The sequence below is a fragment of the Salvelinus alpinus genome, chromosome 3, assembly GCF_045679555.1.
Source record: "Salvelinus alpinus chromosome 3, SLU_Salpinus.1, whole genome shotgun sequence".
In the NCBI taxonomy this organism is placed as follows: Eukaryota; Metazoa; Chordata; class Actinopteri; order Salmoniformes; family Salmonidae; genus Salvelinus; species Salvelinus alpinus.
Window position 1 is genome coordinate 36,076,116 of NC_092088.1, and position 21,989 is coordinate 36,098,104.

A 21,989-nucleotide genomic window follows, 5' to 3' on the forward strand; every position below is an offset into this window, starting at 1 on the left:
CCAACTGAAATTGACTTCTGCTTCTAACCCAACCATCTGAAAGACACACATACATATACAGGTTTTTGGAGAGGTGTGGGGTCTGCCACACTGGGCGCTCAGGGAACTGTTGTTGTGGGGGGTTTAAGTGCCTCGATCAAGGGGACAACATAGCAGTGCTGGCAACAATAACTACAGTAACCCATGGGGAGGAGGTCACACTCAGATAATCAGAGAGGGGGCAAATTATTGTGGCCCTGGTGGCAAAAATGTATCAACGTTCTGTCTGCACAGAGATACTTGGGGAAATGGTCAAAATGGGGGACCAGCGTGTGTGTGTGTGTGTGTGTTTCAAGGGAAGGGGGTGTATCTGAGCTCCATCAGCTAGGACTTGGCATTGGTTAATCAAATCTTCCCATACATGCTAAATGTTGCATGCCGTCTCAATCAGCTACAAGCGTATATGCTTTCGCACATCAAGTATTTTCTAGAGTTGGGCTCGGGGATGGAACAACTGTTGAACATCAGAGCTTGTGGTTGTTTATGGGGGAAGGGTGGAGAGTGTGTGTGTGTATGTATCCCACATATGTTGCTATGGGGTAATGATGTTTGGGACAATATAGGATGAATCACAATAATTGTTTGCCAAAATAATAATTGCAATCCTGGTAACAAATCCTTCACATTAACTGCCTACATTATTACACATGTTATTAGTTAATTGTGGAAATAAATTAAGATATGAAACATCTTTTAATATATATACAGTACCAGCCAAAAGTTTGGACACACCTACTCATTTAAGGGTTTTTCTTTATTTTTACTATTTTCTACATTGTAGAATAATAGTGAAGACATCAACATTATGAAATAACACAGATGGAATCATGTAGTAACCACATTTGTTTAAAACAAATCAAAATATATTTTATATTTGAGATTCTTGATGACAGCTTTGCACACTCTTGGCATTCTCTCAACCAGCTTCATGAGGTAGTCACCTGGAATGCATTTCAATTAACAGGTGTGCCTTGTTAAAAGGTCATTTGTGGAATTTCTTTCCTTCTTGATGTGTTTGAGCCAGTTGTGTTGTGACAAGGTAGAGGTGGTATACAGAATATAGTCTTATTTGGTAAAAGACCAAGTCCATATTATGGCAAGAACAGCTCAAATATGCAAAGAGAAACGACAGTCCATCATTACTTTAAGGCATGAAGGTCAGTCAATTCGGAAAATTTCAAAAACCATCAAGCGCAATGATGAAACTGGCTCTCATGAGGACTGCCACAGTATAGGAAGATCCACAGATATCTCTGCTGCAGAGGGAAGTTAGAGTTACCAGTCTCAGAAATCGCAGAAATGCTTCACAGAGTTCAAGTAACAGACACATCTCAACATCAACTGTTCAGAGGAGACTGCGTGAATCAGGCCTTCATGGTTTTGCGGCAAAAAAAACACTACTAAAGAACACCAATAATAAGAAGAGACTTGCTTTCTTTGGCCATGAAACACAAGCAATGGACATTTAGACCGGTGGAAATCTGTCCATTGGTCTGATGAGTCCAAATTTGAGATTTTTGGTTCCAACCAAAGGCACATAAACAGCATGGCTACCACAGCATTCTGCAGCGATACGCCATCCCATCTGGTTTGCATCTAGTGGGACTACCATTTGTTTTCCAACAGGACAATGACCCAACACACCTCCAACCCAATTGAGATGGTTTGGGATGAGTTGGACTGCAGAGTGAAGGAAAAGCAGCCAACAAGTGCTCAGCATATGTGGGAACTCCTTCAAGACTGTTGGAAAAGCATTCCAGGTGAAGCTGGTTGAGAAAATGCCAAGAGTGTGCAAAGCTGTCACCAAGACAAAGGGTGGCTACTTTGAAGAATCTCAAATATAATAGAACACTTTTTTGCTTACTACAATTCATTACTACGTATACTTCTCCCATGGGCAAAGAAACTCCAAAGGGGTAATGTTATTAACAGTAATTTTGATCCGAATTTGAAAATTGTCCAAACAGATCCGCAAGGTAGACGGATTATTTTAAATATGTTATTGGACCATAAACAAACTATCACCCACATGCACTTAAGGAAATCATGAATATTGTGGATATATGGAGGCTTACAAATCCTGACCAATTGAGATATACATGGTGGAAGCTCAATCAAGCTAGTCGTCTTGACTACTTTCTTATGTCATTCTTGCTGGCACCAAAAGTTTAGAAAGTGTTTATAGTGGACAGAATGCGGTCGGACCATCAAATGATTTGCATATACATTACGCTTACAGAATTTTCATGTCGGGGAGGATATTGGAAATGTAATCAAAGCTTATTGGATGATAACTTGTTTTTAACTAGTACAGAAGAATTCATTACTGACTTTTTCCGACATAACATAGGTACAGCAGATCCCATTATTGTATAGGACACGTTTAAATGTGCCTTTAGAGGCCATGCAATTCATTACTCATATTTAAATATAGAGGCACAGAATAAGTTAGAAAAAAATAAATAAATAAATCGAGGAACTTATTCAAGAAAGATCAAGTCTAATATATTATAAAAAATAAACCGAACTGGATGGAATATGGGGGGAAATGCACCAAATAATTGTTTTATCTTCAACATAGAAATGCTACCAAAAATAATTTACTGAAACTTGTTAAATGACAGAGTCCCCCATGATTTACCAAACAATATTTTGAAAGAGAAAGCACAGTACTTTGTATGTTTTCATTTCAGTCTCCTCCATCTCCACTAACCAAAGTTAATTGTATGAATTTTTTTCTATTAATAATCTAAAATTAACAGCTATACAGAAAGACTCATGTGAAGGCCAAGGGAGGAACTTCTTGATGCAATTAAAGCCTTTAAGCCTGGGAAAACTCTAGGGATGGATGGCATACCAGTTGAGGTACAGTGCCTTGCAAAAGTATTCATCTCCCTGGGCGTTTTTCCTATTGTTGCATTACAACCTGTAATTTAAATAGATTTTTATTTGGATTTCATGTAATGGACAAACACAAAATAGTCAAAATTGGTGAAGTGAAATGAAAAAAAACTAAATAAGATCTGGTGCAACCAATTACCTTCAAAAGTCACATAATTAGTTAAATAAAGTCCACCTGTGTGCAATCTAAGTGTCACATGATCTCAGTATATATACACCTGTTCTGAAAGGCATGCAATACAACTACGCAAGCGGCACCACCACCAAACAAGCGGCACCATGATGTCCAAGGACCTCTCCAAACAGGTCAGGGACAAAGTTGTGGAGAAGTACAGATCAGAGTTGGGTTATAAAAAATATCAGAAACTTTGAACATCCCACGGAGCACCATTAAATCTATTACACATTTTTTAAAGAATATGGCACCACAACAAGCCTGCCAAGAGAGGGCTGCCCACCAAACTCACAGAACAGGCAAGGAGGGCATTAATCAGAGAGGCAACAAAGAGACCAAAGATAACCCTGAAGGAGCTGCAAATCTCCACAGCAGAGATTGGAGTATCTGTCCCTAGGACCACTTTAAGCCGTACACGCCACAGAGCTGGGCTTTACAGAAGAGTGCCCAGAAAAAAAGCCATTGCTTAAAGAAAAAAAATTGCAAACACGTTTACTGTTTGCCAAAAGGCCTGTGGGAGACTCCCCAAACATATGGAAGGAGGTAATCTGATCAGATTAGACTAAAATTGAGATTTCTGGCCATCAAGGAAAACTCCATGTCTGGCGCAAACCCAACACCGCATCACCCTGAGAACACCATCATCGGCAGGGACTGGGAAACTGGTCAGAAGTAATGAAGTAATGAAGTAATGATGGATGGCGCTAAATACAGGGAAATTCTTGTGGGAAACCTGTTTCAGTCTTCCAGAGATTTGAGACTGGGACAGAGGTTCACCTTCCAGCAGGACAATGACCATAAGCATACTGCTAAAGCAACACTCGAGTGGTTTAAGGGGAATAATTTAAATGTCTTGGAATGGCCTAGTCAAAGCCCAGACCTCAGTCCAATTGAGAATCTGTAGTATGACTTAAATATTGCTGTACACCAGTAGAACCCATTCAACTTCAATCAATCAAGTTTATTTTATATAGCCCTTCGTACATCAGCTAATATCTCGAAGTGCTGTACAGAAACCCAGCCTAAAACCCCAAACAGCAAGCAATGCAGGTGTAGAAGCACGGTGGCTAGGAAAATCTCCCTAGAAAGGCCAAAACCTAGGAAGAAACCTAGAGAGGAACCAGGCTATGAGGGGTGACCAGTCCTCTTCTGGCTGTGCCGGGTGGAGATTATAACAGAACATGGCCAAGATGTTCAAAATGTTCAAAAATGACAAGCATGGTCAAATAATAATCAGGAATAAATGTCAGTTGGCTTTTCATAGCCGATAATTAAGAGTTGAAAACAGCAGGTCTGGGACAGGTAGGGGTTCCATAACCGCAGGCAGAACAGTTGAAACTGGGACAGCAGCAAGGCCAGGTGGACTGGGGACAGCAAGGAGTCATCATGCCCGGTAGTCCTGACGTATGGTCCTAGGGCTCAGTTCCTCCGAGAGAGAGAAAGAAAGAGAGAAGGAGAGAATTAGAGAGAGCCAAGATGTTCAAAATGTTCATAAATGACAAGCATGGTCAAATAGTAATCAGGAATAAATGTCAGTTGGCTTTTCATAGCCGATAATTAAGAGTTGAAAACAGCAGGTCTGGGACAGGTAGGGGTTCCATAACCGCAGGCAGAACAGTTGAAACTGGGACAGCAGCAAGGCCAGGTGGACTGGGGACAGCAAGGAGTCATCATGCCCAGTAGTCCTGACGTATGGTCCTAGGGCTCAGGTCCTCCGAGAGAGAGAAAGAAAGAGAGAAGGAGAGAATTAGAGAGAGCATACTTAAATTCACACAGGACACTGGATAAGACAGGAGAAGTACTCCAGATATAACCAACTGGCCCTAGCCCCCCGACACAAACTACTGCAGCATAAATACTGGAGGCTGAGACAGGAGGGGTCAGGAGACACTGTGGGCCCATCCGATGATACCCCCGGACAGGGCCAAACAGGAAGGATATAACCCCACCCACTTTGCCAAAGCATAGCCCCCGCACCACTAGAGGGATATCTTCAACCACCAACTTACAATCCTGAGACAAGGCCGAGTATAGCCCACAAAGATCTCCACCACAGCACAAACCAAGGGGGGGCGCCAACCCAGACAGGAAGATCACGTCAGTAACTCAACCCACTCAAGTGACGCACCCCTCCTAGGGACGGCATGAAAGAGCACGAGTAAGCCAGTGACTCAGCCCCTGTAATAGGGTTAGAGGTAGAGAATCCCAGTGGAGGGGAACCGGCCAGGCAGAGACAGCAAGGGCGGTTCGTTGCTCCAGAGCCTTTCCGTTCACCTTCACACTCCTGGGCCAGACTACACTCAATCATATGACCTACTGAAGAGATAAGTCTTCAGTAAAGACTTAAAGGTTGAGACCGAGTCTGCGTCTCTCACATGGGTAGGCAGACCATTCCATAAAAATGGAGATCTATAGGAGAAAGCCCTGCCTCCAGCTGTTTGCTTAGAAATTCTAGGGACAATTAGGAGGCCTGCGTCTTGTGACCGTAGCGTACGTGTAGGTATGTACGGCAGGACCAACTCGGAAAGATAGGTAGGAGGAAGCCCATGTAACGCTTTATAGGTTAACAGTAAAACCTTGAAATCAGCCCTTGCCTTAACAGGAAGCCAGTGTAGGGAAGCTAGCACTGGAGTAATATGATCAAATTTCTTGGTTCTAGTCAGGATTCTAGCAGCCGTATTTAGCACTAACTGAAGTTTATTTAGTGCTTTATCCGGGTAGCCGGAAAGTAGAGCATTGCAGTAGTCTAACCTAGAAGTAACAAATGCATTAATACATTTTTCTGCATCATTTTTGGACAGAAAATTTCTGATTTTTGCAATGTTACGTAGATGGAAAAAAGCTGTCCTTGAAACAGTCTTGATATGTTCGTCAAAAGAGAGATCAGGGTCAAGAGTAACGCCGAGGTCCTTCACAGTTTTATTTGAGACGACTTTACAACCATCAAGATTAATTGTCAGATTTAACAGAAGATCTCTTTGTTTCTTGGGACCTAGAACAAGCATCTCTGTTTTGTCCGAGTTTAAAAGTAGAACATTTTCAACCATCCACTTCCTTGTGTCTGAAACACAGGCTTCTAAGGAGGGCAATTTTGGGGCTTCACCATGTTTCATTGAAATGTACAGCTGTGTGTCATCCGCATAGCAGTGAAAGTTAACATTATGTTTTCGAATAACATCCCCAAGAGGTAAAATATATAGTGAAAACAATAGTGGTCCTAAAACGGAACCTTGAGGAACACCGAAATGTACAGTTGATTTGTCAGAGGACAAACCATTCACAGAGACAAACTGATATCTTTCCGACAGATAAGATCTAAACCAGGCCAGAACTTGTCCGTGTAGACCAATTTGGGTTTCCAGTCTCTCCAAAAGAATGTGGTGATCGATGGTGTCAAAGGCAGCACTAAGGTCTAGTAGCACGAGGACAGATGCAGAGCCTCGGTCTGACGCCATTAAAAGGTCATTTACCACCTTCACAAGTGCAGTCTCAGTGCTATGATGGGGTCTAAAACCAGACTGAAGCATTTCGTATACATTGTTTGTCTTCAGGAAGGCAGTGAGTTGCTGCGCAACAGCTTTTAATTTTTTTTTTGAGAGGAATGGAAGATTCGATATAGGCCGATAGTTTTTTATATTTTCCGGGTCAAGGTTTGGCTTTTTCAAGAGAGGCTTTATTACTGCCACTTTTAGTGAGTTTGGTAAAAATTGGAACGGAAATGCTCCAACTTGAAGAAGTTGGAGCAGTTTTGCCTTGAAGAATGGACAAAAATCCCAGTGGCTAGATGTGCCAATCTTATAGAGACATGCCCCAAGAGACTAGCAGCTGTAATTGCTGTGAAAGGTAGCTCTACAAAGTATTGACTTTATTTTGCATCTTCAAAGTGGTAGGCATGTTGTGTAAATCAAATGATACAACCCCCCCCCCCCAAAATCAATTTTAATTCCAGGTTGTAAGGCAACAAAATAGGAAGAATTCCAAGGGGGGTGAATACTTTTGCAAGCCACTGTATTCCAAAACTTTTTTTTATGTACTCAGAGGACCGTTATTAGCATGTTTTAACCACTCCTATAAAATTGTAGATAATTAGATACTCAACAAGGTCTGATTTCATTATTACTGAAACATGACCCAAGTGGTAAATATAAAGATCCAGTCCATTTAAAAAATTGGAGGCCCCTTAAACCTCAGTGTTGTGATGCAAAAAGTATTCTGCATAGATTAAAAAAAATTATTGTTTGATATTATTCATCATAATCAGACAGGTTTTCTACATGGATGATACATTGGAGATAATATAAGACAAGTATTGTAAACAATAGAACACTATTACAAATCTGGGATTTAATAGCTGACAGTGAAAAGGCTTTTGATAAAGTACGACTGGAATTCATATATAAATTCCTGAAATATAACAATTTTGGGGAATCTCTTATACAATGGGTTAAAGTTATGTATAGTAACCCTAGGTCTAAAATAGTAAATAATGGTTACTTCTCAGAATGTATTAAACTGTCAAGAGGAGTAAAACAAGGTTGTCCACTATCGGCATATCTACATTTATTATGGTCATTGAAATGTTAGCTATTAAAATCAGATCCAACAATAAAATCAAAGGGTCTAGAAATCCAGGCCTTAAAAAAAGGTGTCATTGTATGCTGATGATTCATGTTCTCTTTTAAATCCACAATTTGGATCCCTCCACAGCCTCATCAAGGATCTAGATAATTCTTCTAACCTCTCTGGATTAAAACCAAATTATGACACGTGAACTATATTACATATTGGATCACAAAAAAAACTTTTACATTACCGTGTCGTTTACCAATAAAATGGTCAGACGGTGATGTGGATTTATTCGGTATTCATATCCCGATTGAAAGAAAGGATCTCGGTACAGTACATTTTAATAGAAAGTTTGCAAAATAAATAAGATCTTGCTACCATGTAAAGGAAAATACCTGTCTAATTGAAAATAAATTTATCTCAGAAAAGTCACTGTTTTTAAAACAAGCCAAAGAAAGTTGGTTGCAATTTCAGTTTAATCCACCCTGACAAGACAGAACAAATAATACAAAAAATATTGTGGTTAAACTCAAATATACTAATCGATTAAAAAACAATACTTTTTGATTTAATATTGTTTTTAAAGTACGATTTTTGTAAATTATAAAATAAATAGTACTGATGGAGATGTCACACATGCAGCTAACAAAAATATATGGAAATGTCTGCTCTACCCAAAATTACAACAAACTAATTGCAGCATTACCGCAAATAATGGAAGAGGCAAGTGGAAGGGGGAAAAAGTAAGTAACTTGTCTGTCGGCTCAGCATTAAAGACCAAAATTGGTTAAAGAAAATTGTGATAAATAAAAAAGTATACCAGTTTCATGTCAGGACCCAAAACATTTACAGCTGTGCAATAGTTTGCAAAATAGTTGAAGAGTTTTTCGATGTACCGATTCCATGGCACATGATGTATGAACTGTTATATCCTCAGCAAAAAAAATAAACATCCTCTCACTGTCAACTGAGCTTATTTTCAGCAAACTTAACATGTGTAAATATTTGAATGAACATAACAAGATTCACTGTATATCAGATACATCACACAGGTGTGTCAACTAAAATATATCCCAAACAAGATTGAAGAATGGCGCAAGTAGACAAAATGAAAATAAGTCAGTGATTGTGTCCATAGCAGTTCATATGAATTTGAGTGGTTACATATAATAAACTCAGCAAAAAAAGAAAACGTCCTCTCGCTGTCAATTGCGTTTATTTTCAGCAAACTTAACATGTGTAAATATTTGTATGAACATAACAAGATTCAACAACTGAGACATAAACTGAACAAGTGCCACAGACATGTGACTAACAGAAATGGAATGTGTCCCTGAACAAAGGGGGGGTCAAAATTAACAGTCAGTGTCTGGTGTGGCCACCAGCTGCATTAAGTAATGCAGTGCATCTTCTCCTCATGGACTGCACCAAATTTGCCAGTTCTTGCTGCGAGATGTTACCCCGCTCTTCCACCAAGGCACTTGCAAGTTCCCGGACATTTCTGGGGGGAATGGCCCTAGCCCTCACCCTCCGATCCAACAGGTCCCAGATGTGCTCGATGGAATTAAAATCTGGGCTCTTTGCTGGCCATGGCAGAACACTGACATTCCTGTCTTGCAGGAAATCATGCACAGAACGAGCAGTATGGCTGGTGGCATTGTTATGGGTCATGTCAGGATGAGCCTGCAGGAAGGGTACCACATGAGGGAGGATGTCTTCCCTGTAATGCACAGCGTTGAGATTGTCTGCAATGACAACAAGCTCAGTCCGATGATGCTGTGACACACCGCCACAGACCGTGACGTACCCACCACCTCCAAATTGATCCCGCTCCAGAGTACAGGCCTCGGTGTAACGCTTATTCCTTCGATGATAAATGCGAATACGACCATCACCCCTGTTGAGACAAAAACGCGACTCGTCAGTGAAGAGCACTTTTGCCAGTCCTTTCTGGTCCAGCGACGGTGGGTTTGTGCCCATAGGCGATGTTGTTGATAGTGATGTCTGGTGAGGACCTGCCTTACAACAGGCCCACAAGCCCATAGTCCAGCCTCTCTCAGCCTATTGCAGACAGTCTGAGCACTGATGGAGGGATTGTGCGTGTAACTCGGGCAGTTGTTGTTGCCATCCTGTACCTGTCCCGCAGGTGTGATGTTCTGATGTACCGATCCTGTGCAGGTGTCCATCCTGTCTCCCTATAGCGCTGTCTTAGGCATCTCACAGTACAGACATTGCAATTTATTGCCCTGGCCACGTCCTCATGCCTCCTTGCAGCATGCCTAGAGGCATATTCACGCAGTTGAGCAGTGACCCTGGGTATCATTCTTTTGGTGTTTTTCAGAGTCAGTAGAAAGGCCTCTTTAGTGTCGTAAGTTTTCATAACTGTGACCTTAATTTACTACCATCTATAAGCTGTTAGTGTCTTAACGACCGTTCCACAAGTGCATGTTCATTAATTGTTTATGGTTCATTGAACAAGCATGGGAAACAGTGTTTAAACCCTTTACAATGAAGATCTGTGAAGTTATTTGGATTTTTACGAATTTCTCTTTGAAAGACAGGGTCCTGAAAAAGGGACGTTTCTTTTTTTGCTGAGTTTATATGGGAGATCCAACCATCCCAGCTCTGGAGATTTTGCTGCGAAGAGACAGAATCGTTAGATCATTTGATTTGGTGCTGTCCATATGTAGATTGTTTTTGGTCTCAGGTTCAGGAATGGCTTAAGAATTGCAACATTTTTCTGGAGCTAACTCTGGAGCTAATAGCACTGCTGGGTCATTTGAAAAATCATAATCAATCAATAATATAATAATAATAATGTCAGCAACTATTTTCATCTTTAATTTACAATCTGTAGAAACTATGAGAATAAAAAGGTTTAGAACTTTTGTGAAACATCACTGCACAGTTGAAAAATATATCTCAAAAAGAAATAAAAACTGGATCGTGTTCAGAAATAGATGGGACGGGTTGAGTGGGGCTGAAGTGTGGGATTAAAAACACCAAGATAACTAATGTCAAATGTACTGTGTCCGTAAAATATACAGTTCAAGTCGGAAGTTTACATACACCTTAGCCAAATCATTTAAACTCAGTTTTTCACAATTCCTGACATTTAATCCTAGTAAAAAGTCTGTGTCTTAGGTCAGTTAGATCACTTTATTTTAAGAATGTGATATGTCAGAATAATTGTTGAGAGAATGATTTATTTCAGCTTTTATTTATTTCATCACATTCCCAGGGTCAAATGTTTTGGGTAGCCTTCCACAAGCTTCCCACAATAAGTTGGGTGAATTTTGACCCATTCCCCCTGACAGAGCTGGTGTAACTGAGTCAGGTTTGTAGGCCTCCTTGCTCGCACACACTTTTTCTGTTCTGCCCACAAATGTTCTATAGGATTGGGGTCAAGACTTTGTGATGGCCACTCCAATATCTTGACTTTGTTGTCCTTAAGCCATTTTGCTACAACTTTGGAAGTATGCTTGGGGTCATTGTCCATTCGGAAGACCCATTTGCGACCAAGCTTTAACCTCCTCCTGACTGATGTCTTGAGATGTTGCTTCAATATATCCACATAATTTTCCTACTTCATGATGCCATCCATTTTGTGAAGTGCACCAGTCCCTCCCGCAGCAAAGCACCCCCACAACATGATGCTGCCACCCGTGCTTCGTGGCTGGGATGGTGTTCTTCGGCTTGCAAGCTTCCCCCTTTTTCCTCCAAACATAACGATGGTCATTATGGCCAAACAGTTCTATTTTTGTTTCATCAGACCAGAGGACATTTCTCCAAAAAGTACGATCTTTGTCCCCATGTGCAGTTGCCAACCATAGTCTGGCTTTTTATGGCGGATTTGAAGCAGTGGCTTCTTCCTTGCTGAGTGGCCTTTCAGGTTATGTCAGTATAGGACTTGTTTTACTGTGGATACAGATACTTTTGTACCGGTTTCCTCCAGCAACTTCACAAGGTCCTTTGCTGTTGTTCTTGGAATGATTTGCACTTTTCGCACGAAGGTACGTTCATTTCTAGGAGACAGAACGCGTCTCCTTCCTGAGTGGTATGATGGCTGCGTGGTCCCATGGTGTTTATACTTGCGTACTATTGTTTGTACAGATGAACGTTATACCTTCAGGTGTTTGGAAATTGCTCCCAAGGATGAACCAGACTTGTGGAGGTCCACATTTTTTTTAATGAGGTCTTGGCTGATTTATTTTTATTTTCCCATAATGTCAAGCAAAGATACACTGAGTTTGAAGGTAGGCCTCGAAATACATCCACAGGTACACCTCCAATTGTCTCAAATTATGTCAATTAGCCTATGTATTGGATAGGATAAACTTCTGACCCACTGGAATTGTGATAGTGAAATAATCTGACAGGAAACATTTGTTGGAAAAATGACTTGTGTCATGCACAAAGAAATGCCCTAACCGACTTGCCAAAACTATAGTTTGCTTTCCTAACTGACTGAGTATATTGGTTCCTGTCTTCCCTTAAATGTTGCATATCGCGGGGGCTATTTGATGCTAATGCCGTACGTGACATTATATTTTTATGCTGGTCAAGGGCAGTCAAGTCTGGGGTGAACCAAGGGCTTTATCTGTTCTTAGTTCTACATTTTTGAATGGGGCATGCTTATTTAAGATGGAGTGGAAAGCACTTTTGAAGAGCGACCAGGCATCCTCTACTGACGAGATGAGGTCAATATCCTTCCAGGATACCTGGGCCAGGTCGATTTAGAAAGCCCTGCTCGCTGAAGTCTTTTAGGGAGTGTTTGACAGTGATGAGGGGTTGTCGCTTGACCGCGTACCCATTACGCACGCAGGCAATGAGGCAGTGATCGCTGAGATCCTGGTTGAAGACAGCAGAGGTGTATTTAGAGGGCAGGTTGGTCAGGATGATATCTAAGAGGGTGCCCCATAGTTACGGATTTAGGGTTGTACCTGGTAGGTTCCTTGATGATTTGTGTGAGATAGATGTCCTCAAACTTAGATTGTAGGATGGCCGTGGTGTTAAGCATGTCCCAGTTTAGGTCACCTAACAGTACGAACTCTGAAGATATATAATTCAATTCACATTTGGTGTCCAGGGCATAACTGGGGGCCGAGGGGGGTCTATAACAAGCGGCAACGGTGAGAGACTTGTTTCTGGAAAGGTGGACTTTTAAAAGTAGAAGCTCAAATTGTTTGGGCACAGACCTGGATAGTAATGACAGAACTCTGCAGGCTATATCTGCAGTAGATTGCAACTCCGCCCCCTTTGGGAGTTCTATCTTGTCGGAAAATGTTATAGTTAGGGATGGAAGTTTCTGGATTTTTGGTGGCCTTCCTAAGCCAGGATTCAGACACTGCTAGGACATCTGGGTTAGGGGAGTGTGCTAAAAGCAGTGAGGAAAACAAACTTAGGGAGGAGGCTTCTAATGGTAACATGCATGAAATCAATGCTTTTATGGTTACAAAAGTCAACAAATGAGAGGGCCTGGGGAATGGGAGTGATGCTGGGGGCTGCAGGGCCTGGGTTAACCTCTACATCACCAGAGGAACAAAGGAGGAGTAGCATAAGAGTACGGTTACAGGCTAAAAGAACTGGTCGTCTAGTGCGTTCGGAACAGAGAGTAAAAGGAGCAGGTTTCTGGTCACGGAAGAATAGATTCAAGGCATAATGTACAGACAAGGGTATGGTAGGATGTGAGTACAGTGGAGGTAAGCCTATGCATTGAGTGACGATGAGAGAGCCTCTAAAGGCACCATTTAAGTCAGGTGCGGTAACTGCATGTGTGTGGGGTGGAACATAAGGGCTAGCTAAGACATATTGAGCAGGGCTGGAGAATCTACAGTGAAATAAGACAAAATTACTAACCAAAACAGCAGTTGACAAGGCATATTGACATTAGGGAGAGGCATGTGTAGCCGAGTGATCATAGGGTCCACTGAGTAGCTAGGCGAGCTGGAGGCGCGGCGATTCAGACAGCTAGCAGGCCGGGGCTGGAAGCATGCTTGCAGATGGGCCTCAGGGGGACGTCGCAATGGGAGAGTCTGAAACCCCCTCGGACTGTTATGTCGGCAGACCAGTCGTGATGGATCGACGGGGCTCCGTGTCGGCAGCAAAAGGTCCAGGCCAATTGGCAGAAGAGGTATTGAAGCCCAGGAATTATCTGATGGAATTCTTCAGCTAGCCAGGAGAAGGGCCTAGCTCGAGGCTAGCTCCAGGCTAACTGGTGCTTGCTTCGGGACAGAGACGTTAGACAGGAGTAGCGACTCGGATAGCAGCTAGCTACCTCTGATGATCTGGAGTAAAGGTTCAGAGCTTGCGGTAGGAATTCGGAGATGTGGTAGAGAAAAGCAGTCCGATATGCTCTGGGTAGATATCGCACTGTGCAGGCTGGCAAGAGTTGCCCGGGCTGAGGCTGGCAGTCCGAGTTAATTAACGCCGATGACCGCTAGCGCTAACTGAGTCCTAGCTTGTAGCTAGTTAGCTGGCTAGCTTCAGAAGGAGGTTTCCGGTTCAAAAGTGTAAAAATATCAGATCCATACCACATTGGGTGAGGCTGGTTGCAGGAGAGTATGTTCAGTCCGTAGATGGAAAAATAGATTTTAAATAAATAAATCAAATCTATAAAGAAAAACGATATATGCAAGGGACGGGACAATCAAAACAGACATCCCCACTGCTATGCCATCTTGGAAAAGAAAAACATGTGTTCATAACATGTGTACTACACACTTCAAGCATTGACCCCCCAGAGAGACACATGATCTAACCCATGACCCATCTGCAAATAGATTAGGGTTATTCTGGACTAAGCCAATTGCCACAGGTTATTCTGGAAATAGCCAATAGGTACATGGTTAGGGTTATTCCGTCAAAGGGCAAGAGGGGATGGATCATGGATCCCTTTAAATACCAATCTTGAACTGTCTATCATTAAAACCAATACAACATAATGCTTAAACGTCTCCAGTAAATAGAATCTGTGACACCTTTAAATCTCCACTTCTCTAATGTGTTTATCTGTAGAATTCCTGGCTACATTTGAAACATATCTCCTCCCAGGGAACTATTTAACACTGGAAACAGGGATAGGGATGAGGAATTAACTAGTTGATAGCATTATGAGTGACAGATTGACTGGATCTCTTTATCTAAACAGCCAAATGCACAGTTGTCACTGTGTAAAACTTAGAAGGTAGTGGTAATTCAATCTTCTAGCCTAGGGCAGATAGGCGATAACATGATAATGGTGTGTGAGGATAGGGGTTGGGGAACACACATAAGAACAATGGAATGTACCTGGGGTGATGACAGACCAGCATAGCTTTACCCGGTAAACATATGGAGGAAATGTGGAGTTCAGCCAATTTATGTAACACTAACGTTTATTGACTAAGTCAGTTACTGTATATAGATATCGAGAACCATGGCTTATGTAGAGAGATATCTCCCCCATTCAGAATTCCAAGTCTGAATGCAGCTCAGTTGCTCAAGGGTTGGTTTAAGAGATAAGCACATGTAGATGTTAGATATCAAATCAACGTTTATTGGTCACGTGCACAGGATACAAGTGCAGTAAAACGGTGCAGTAAAATTCTTACTTGCAAGCTCTCCTCAACAGTGCATATACACAGCTTTCCATGTTACTACACATAAATGTGGTTTGAATGGAGGTGGAATTGAGCCAGTCTGTGCTGGAATGGAACAGGGCACCAGAAACGATCAATCTCATCCCTCTCAATTAATCTTACCCCTCTCTCTTTTCTCTCTTCTTAGTGCCAAGCTGAAGAACCACAAGGAGGTTTGTATCAACCCTGAGACCAAGTGGCTGCAGCAGTACCTGAATAACGCCCTCAACAAGTAAGAAACCCCTTGAGAGAACCTGTAACCTAAAAAGTATTCTCTTCATGTCTACACAGAGACATGGTATCTGAGAGTAACGGAAAATTACAGTCTTCCTGAAAATGTCATTCACCCTATTCTGGGGCGGCAGGGTAGCCTAGTGGTTAGAGCGTTGGACTAGTAACTGAAAGGTTGCAAGTTCGAATCCCTGTGCTGACAAGGTACAAATCTGTTGTTCTGCCCCTGGCTGTTAACCAACTGTTTCTAGGCCGTCATTGAAAATAAGAATGTGTCCTTCTTATGGCTGCATCCCGCTAACGGGATCGATATGACAACAGCCAGTGAAAGTGCAGGGCGCCAAATTCAAACAGAAATCTCATAATTAAAAATCCTCAAACATACATGTGTTTTATATAATTTTAAAGGTAATCTTGTTGTTAATCCCACCAAAGTGTCTGATTTTCAAATATGCTTTTCAGCGAAAGCACTACAAACGATTGTTAGGTCACCACCAAACCACAATAAGCACAGCCATTTTTCCAGCGAAATATAGCAGTCACAAAAAGCAGAAATAGAGATAAAATGAATCACTAACCTTTGATCTTCATCAGATGACACTCATAGGACTTCATGTTATCAGACAAAACATGCATGTATTGTTTGATAAAGTTCATATTTATATCAAAAAATCTGAGTTTACATTGGCGCGTTACATTCACTAGTTCCAAAAACATCAGGTGATTTTGCATAGCCACATCGTTTCAACAGAAATACTCATCATAAATGTAGATGATAATACAAGTTATACACATGGAATTATAGATATACCTCTCCTTAATGCAACTGCTGTGTCAGATTTAAAAAAAACTTTACGGAAAAAGCAAATCATGCAATAATCTGAGACAGCGCTCAGAACAATAGCCAAATGTTGGAGTCAACAGAAACCAGAAAATACATGATAAATGTTTCCTTACCTTTGATGAACTTCATCAGAATGCAGTCCTAGGAATCCCAGGTCCACAATAAATGCTTGATTTGTTCGATAATGTCCGTTATTTATGTCCAATTAGCTACTTTGGTTAGCGCGTTTGGTAAACAATTCCAAAGTCACAAAGCGCGTCCACTATAACGTGACGAAATGTCCAAAAGTTCCAACAGTCAGTAGAAACATGTCAAACGATGTACTGAATCAATCTTTAGAATGTTGTTAACATACATCTTGAATAACGTTCCAACCCGGAGAATTAGATTGACTTCAGTTGAGCGATGGAACGGAGCTGCCTATCACGCGAACGCGCGTGGTCAAAGCATGGTCAGCTCGTGGCAGTGGTGACTAATTCCTGTCTCCGTCGGCCCCCCTTCACATTAGAGTCATCAGACAAAGTTCTATTGACTGTTGACATCTAGTGGAAGCCGTAGGAAGTGAAAACTCATCAATATCTCGCCGTAATTTCAATGAGAGCTTGGTTGAAAATCTACCACCCCAGAAAAAATCCAAACAGGAAGTGGAACTTCTCAGGTTTTTGCCTGCCATATGAGTTCTGTTATACTCACAGACATAATTCAAACATTTTTAGAAACTTCAGAGTGTTTTCTATCCAATACTAATAATAATATGCAAATATTAGCAACTATGACTGAGGAGCAGGCCGTTTACTCTGGGCACCTCTGTGCACCTTTCATCCAAGCTACTCAATACTGCCCCTGCAGCCATAAGAAGTTAACTGACTTGCCTAGTTAAATAAAGGTAAAATATATAGATATATTTTTTAATTCTCCAAATCATACAGTAGTAAAGTAGTACACGCTCATGGCCGAATCTGGTATTGATCTGCATACATGTGTAAATCCCAATTTTAGTCTGCCATTGACATTCATAGACCTAGGCTACATGATTCAGGGGAAAGTCAGAGTTATCTTTGCAAATATGAAATGATTAGGATTGGGCTCTCAGCCACAGACTGCTCTACAAAAACAGTAAGATATTTTACATTGAACTAAATCAGATGGTCTGGTCACATTCAGGATAGCTTGAACACATATGTTTTTGCACCCTAAAAGAAACAATATCCTCCACACGAATGGACAGTTTTTGTGTTTTGGGAATATATCGTTCGTGATGTCCCCTAAATGTTCCCACCAGACTGTTCCCACAACCTAATGAAGCATTCTGGGAACCTTTTAAAGAACAGACTAAATGTGTTCTGAGAATGTTCTTGCAACGTCAGGCGAATGTTTTATACAAACATTGTACAATCACCAGCACACCTGGACAGTTTTTGTGTTATGAAAACATTTGTGTAAACTAACGAATGTTCTGGGAACTTTCATAGAAACAATTTTGGTTTGCTGGGTACCTACTCTAAAATATGGTGGTGGATCTTTGATGTTATGGGGTTATTTGCTTCTACTGGTCCTGGGTCCCTTGAAAGGTAATGGAAACAGGGTGTCAATCATTTTGTGAAGCAACATCTCTTTCTCTGAGCAATTGTATTAGTACAAAATAATATTATTTTACCTCTTTTTTTTGTTGCATGCACTATGTAAGGGATAATCAATGAGGGGCTATGCATTCTATGGAAAATAATGAACGACGTGGAAGGTGTGTCCAACGACACGCTAGCAGAGTGGAACTGACCTTCCACGTAGTTGCATTAGTTTCCAGAGATCGCATAGAACCCTGAGTTGATTGTCCCTACCATGGCTATAGTTTAATTAATTTGCCGGTATAAATATGTTCTAGGGAGTTTTTCCTAGCCACCGTGCTTCTACATCTGCATTGCTTGCTGTTTGGGGTTTTAGGCTGGGTTTCTGTATAGCACTTTGTGACATCGGCTGAAAAGGGCTTCATAAATCAATTTGATTGATTGGATTCAACATCTACTGAAGTAGCTAGCAAGTTTACTAGATAGCTACTGTAGTTGCCGTGGTAACCAAACCATCAGTCCTAGCTTGCTGTTATGAAAATGTATTTCGATAAAAAAAATTTTTTTTAAATAAAACAAAATATATATATATATTTTTTTAATTCGACTTTTGCTTTCAAGCAGCTTAAGAATGAAAGAATGAAAGAAGAATGAACTATAGCCATTGAATTCTACTGTGCTGATATGCCGTGTGTTAGAAGGAAATAATGCACACTCTAGAATGCCCTTCAAGACAATCAGAAATGAATATTCAACAATGCCATGGTATAAAGCTCAGTATTTTATTTATTTTATACATTCATTTTTGCTCTTTATCAAGGGTGTCAATACAAGGGTGTCAATAATTTTGGACCCCACTGTATATGTTTTCTTCCTCTGTAAGGGTTAAGAGAGGAATACTAATTAGAGACGCACCCACATAATTCAAACTTCCTCAAACATGAGCACAAATCTTGCTCTGACATGATGTCAAGTTCATTTACCATCTATGCCATTAAATTACCATCTATGTTATAAATATAGCTACCTGACGTCTATGTTATGTATATGTGTTCTCGACTTTGCCTTTACTTTGAACTCGGTCATCGGGAATACGTGTTCTTATTTTTTTCTGGACACTCTTCCATAAAGCCCAGCTCTGTGGAGTGTACGGCTTAAAGTGGTCCTATGAACAGATACTCCAATTTCCGCTGATTTGATTTGGAGCTTTGCAGTTCCTTCAGGGTTATCTTCGGGCTCTTTGTTGCCTCTCTGATTAATGCCCTCCTTGCTTGGTCCGTGAGTTTTGGTGGGCAGCCCTCTCTTGGTAGGTTTGTTGTGATGCCATATTCTTTATATTTTTTAATAATAGATGTAATGGTGCTCCGTGGGATGTTCAAAGTTTCTGGTATTTAAAAAAAACCCAACTCTGATCTGTACTTCTCCACAACTTTGTCCCTGACCTGTTTGGTGAGCTCCTTGGTCTTCATAGTACCCCTTGCTTGGTGGTGCCCCTTGTTTTGTTGTATTGCATGCCTTACAGGACAGGTGTATATATACTGAGATCATGTGACACTTAAATAAAGTCCACCTGTGTGCAATCTAACTAATTATGTGACTTCTGAAGGTAATTGGTTGCACCAGATCTTATTTAGGTGCTTCATAGAAAGGGGTGAATACATATGAACGCACCACTTTTCTGTTATATACTGAAACAATAAAAAAAAAATCATTTCACTTCACCAATTTTGACTATTTTGTGTTTGTCCATTACATGAAATCCAAATAAAAATATATTTAAATTACAGGTTGTAATGCAACAAAATAGGGAACACGCCAAGGGGGATGAATACTTTTGCAAGACTCTGTATTACACATTTTGATGTCATACAGCCTGAATTCAAAATGTATTAAAAAATAAAATAAAATCTCACCCATCTACACACAATACCCCATAATGACAAAGTGAAAACATGTTTTTAGAATTTTTTGCAAATGTATTGAAAATTAAATACAGCATATATATAATTTACATACATTTTCACACCCCTGAGTCAATACATGTTAGAATCACATTCGGCAACGATTACAGCTGTGAGTGTTTTTGGGTAAATCTAAGAGTTTTGCGCACCAGGATTGTACAACATTTGCACATCATTCTTTTAAAAATGATTCAAGCTCTGTCAAGTTTGTTGTTGATCATTGTTAGACAGCCATTTTCAAGTCTTGCCATAGGTTTTCAAGCCGATTTAAGTCCAAACTTTAACAAGGCCACTCAGGAACATTCAATGTCATCTTGTTAAGCAACTACAGTGTATATTTGGCCTTGGATTTCAGGTTATTGTCCTGCTGAAAAGGTTTCTCCCAGCTCTATTTAGTTTATTTTTTATCCCCCCAAAAAACTCCCTAGTCCTTGCCAATGAAAAGCATACACATAACATAATGCAGCCATCACCATGTTGGAAAATATTTTGAATGCTACCCAGTGATGTGTTGGATTTGCCCCAAACATAATGCTTTGTATTCAGGACATAAAGTACATTTTTTGCCACATTTTATTTGCTTTAGTGCCTTATTGCAAACAGGATGCATGTTTTGGAATATTTTTTATTCTGCACAGGCTTCCTTCGTTTCACTCTGTCATTTAGGTTAGTATTGTGGAGTCACTACAATATTGTTGATCCATCCTCAGTTTTTTTCCTATCACAGCCATTAATCTCTAACTGATTAAAAGTCACCATTGGCTTCATGGTGAAATTCCTGAGAGGTTTCCTTCCTCTCCGGCAACGGATTTAGGAAGGACGGCTGTGTCTTTGTAGCGACTGGCGGTATTGATTCACCATGCTCAAAGTGATATTCAATGTCTGCTTTTTTATGTTTACCCATCTACCAATAGGTGCCCTTCTTTGCGAGGCAATGGAAAACCTCTCTGGTCTTTGTGGTTAAATGAGTGTTTGAAATTCACTGCTCAACTGAGGGACCTTACAGATTATTGTATGTGTTGGGTACAGAGACGAGGTAGTCATTCAAAAATCATGTTCAACAATATTATTGCATACAGTGAGTTCATGCAAATCTTTACTCGTGAATTTCAAATTATGCTGAAGACACATCTTCACACATTTTAAAGAGAGAGAGAACTGCAGGTCAAGAGGACACCGGATGACCACCAGAGGGTGTAGCAGATGTGACAAGTATAACTCTGGGAGGCAGACTATAACTAAAACAAATAGTCATTAATCTAAATACAGTGGCACAACAGTCAAGTGGTTGACCTGAACTCACAGGGAGGAAACAGGAAAAAAATTGATGGCTCTGTTAACTGTCTTATATTCATACTCTGTTTTGTTCTTTCAGGATGAAGAAATCCAAGCAGACCAACTAGAGAGCCTGCAGGAAGACCAACAGATATGTAACATGAGACGTGTAGCTTGTAATATGTAACATGTACTCTCCCGTCACGCACGCTGAACAGCACTTATCCTGTCCATCGCGGAACCATCCAACCCACGGCTTTCCAAAACCACCACCCCTGTTACCATCACCACCTGCACCCCTTATAGACTCCACCCCTGCTAGTGCCAAGTGCAATTATATCTGTGTGAGTGTATGTTTTTATCAATTATGTATATACCATTTTTTCTTATACTATTTCATCAGTAAAGAGCAATTTTTTGTTGCTGTTTTGGCCACCGGCTTCTCTGTCATTCAGGAGTTAGGACTGGGCTTAAAGTAGGCATTGATGGGGCTGAGATGGTGAGAGAGGAAGGATTCATGACAGGATTCAAGCCTCAATCCAACTATATCAGCTTGTCCTGGGGAGTGTACAAGGTTCAACAGTACATTCTGGGAAAGATCCAAGGGGCATGGAGGTGTTCACACATGCATGGCAGAGCCACTAGAACATACTACCCTTAGCCCTCCCCCTCGTTTTCGAGTGTCCCTCGGTGGGGGAGTGGCACTCAAATGGAGCAACTAGTGGTAGGGAGAGCTATAATAACACTTGGGAATGGGACATCGCTTCATCACTTGCGCACATCAGAAACGGCCACGGACACCACGTAATTCAT

At 40.9% G+C, this 21,989-nt stretch overlaps 1 protein-coding gene across 1 annotated transcript in view; it reads left to right on the forward strand.

Moving 5' to 3' along the window:
* Nucleotides 1-21,611, forward strand: part of LOC139570611 (stromal cell-derived factor 1-like) — a 37,546-nt gene extending 15,935 nt beyond the window's left edge. The window contains exons 3-4 of the mRNA XM_071392615.1: nt 15,449-15,532; nt 21,277-21,611. Coding sequence (XP_071248716.1) covers nt 15,449-15,532; nt 21,277-21,304 — 112 coding nt within the window. The 3' untranslated portion in view covers nt 21,305-21,611. The remainder of the gene's footprint in view (nt 1-15,448; nt 15,533-21,276) is intronic.
* Nucleotides 21,612-21,989: the final 378 nt, after the last annotated feature.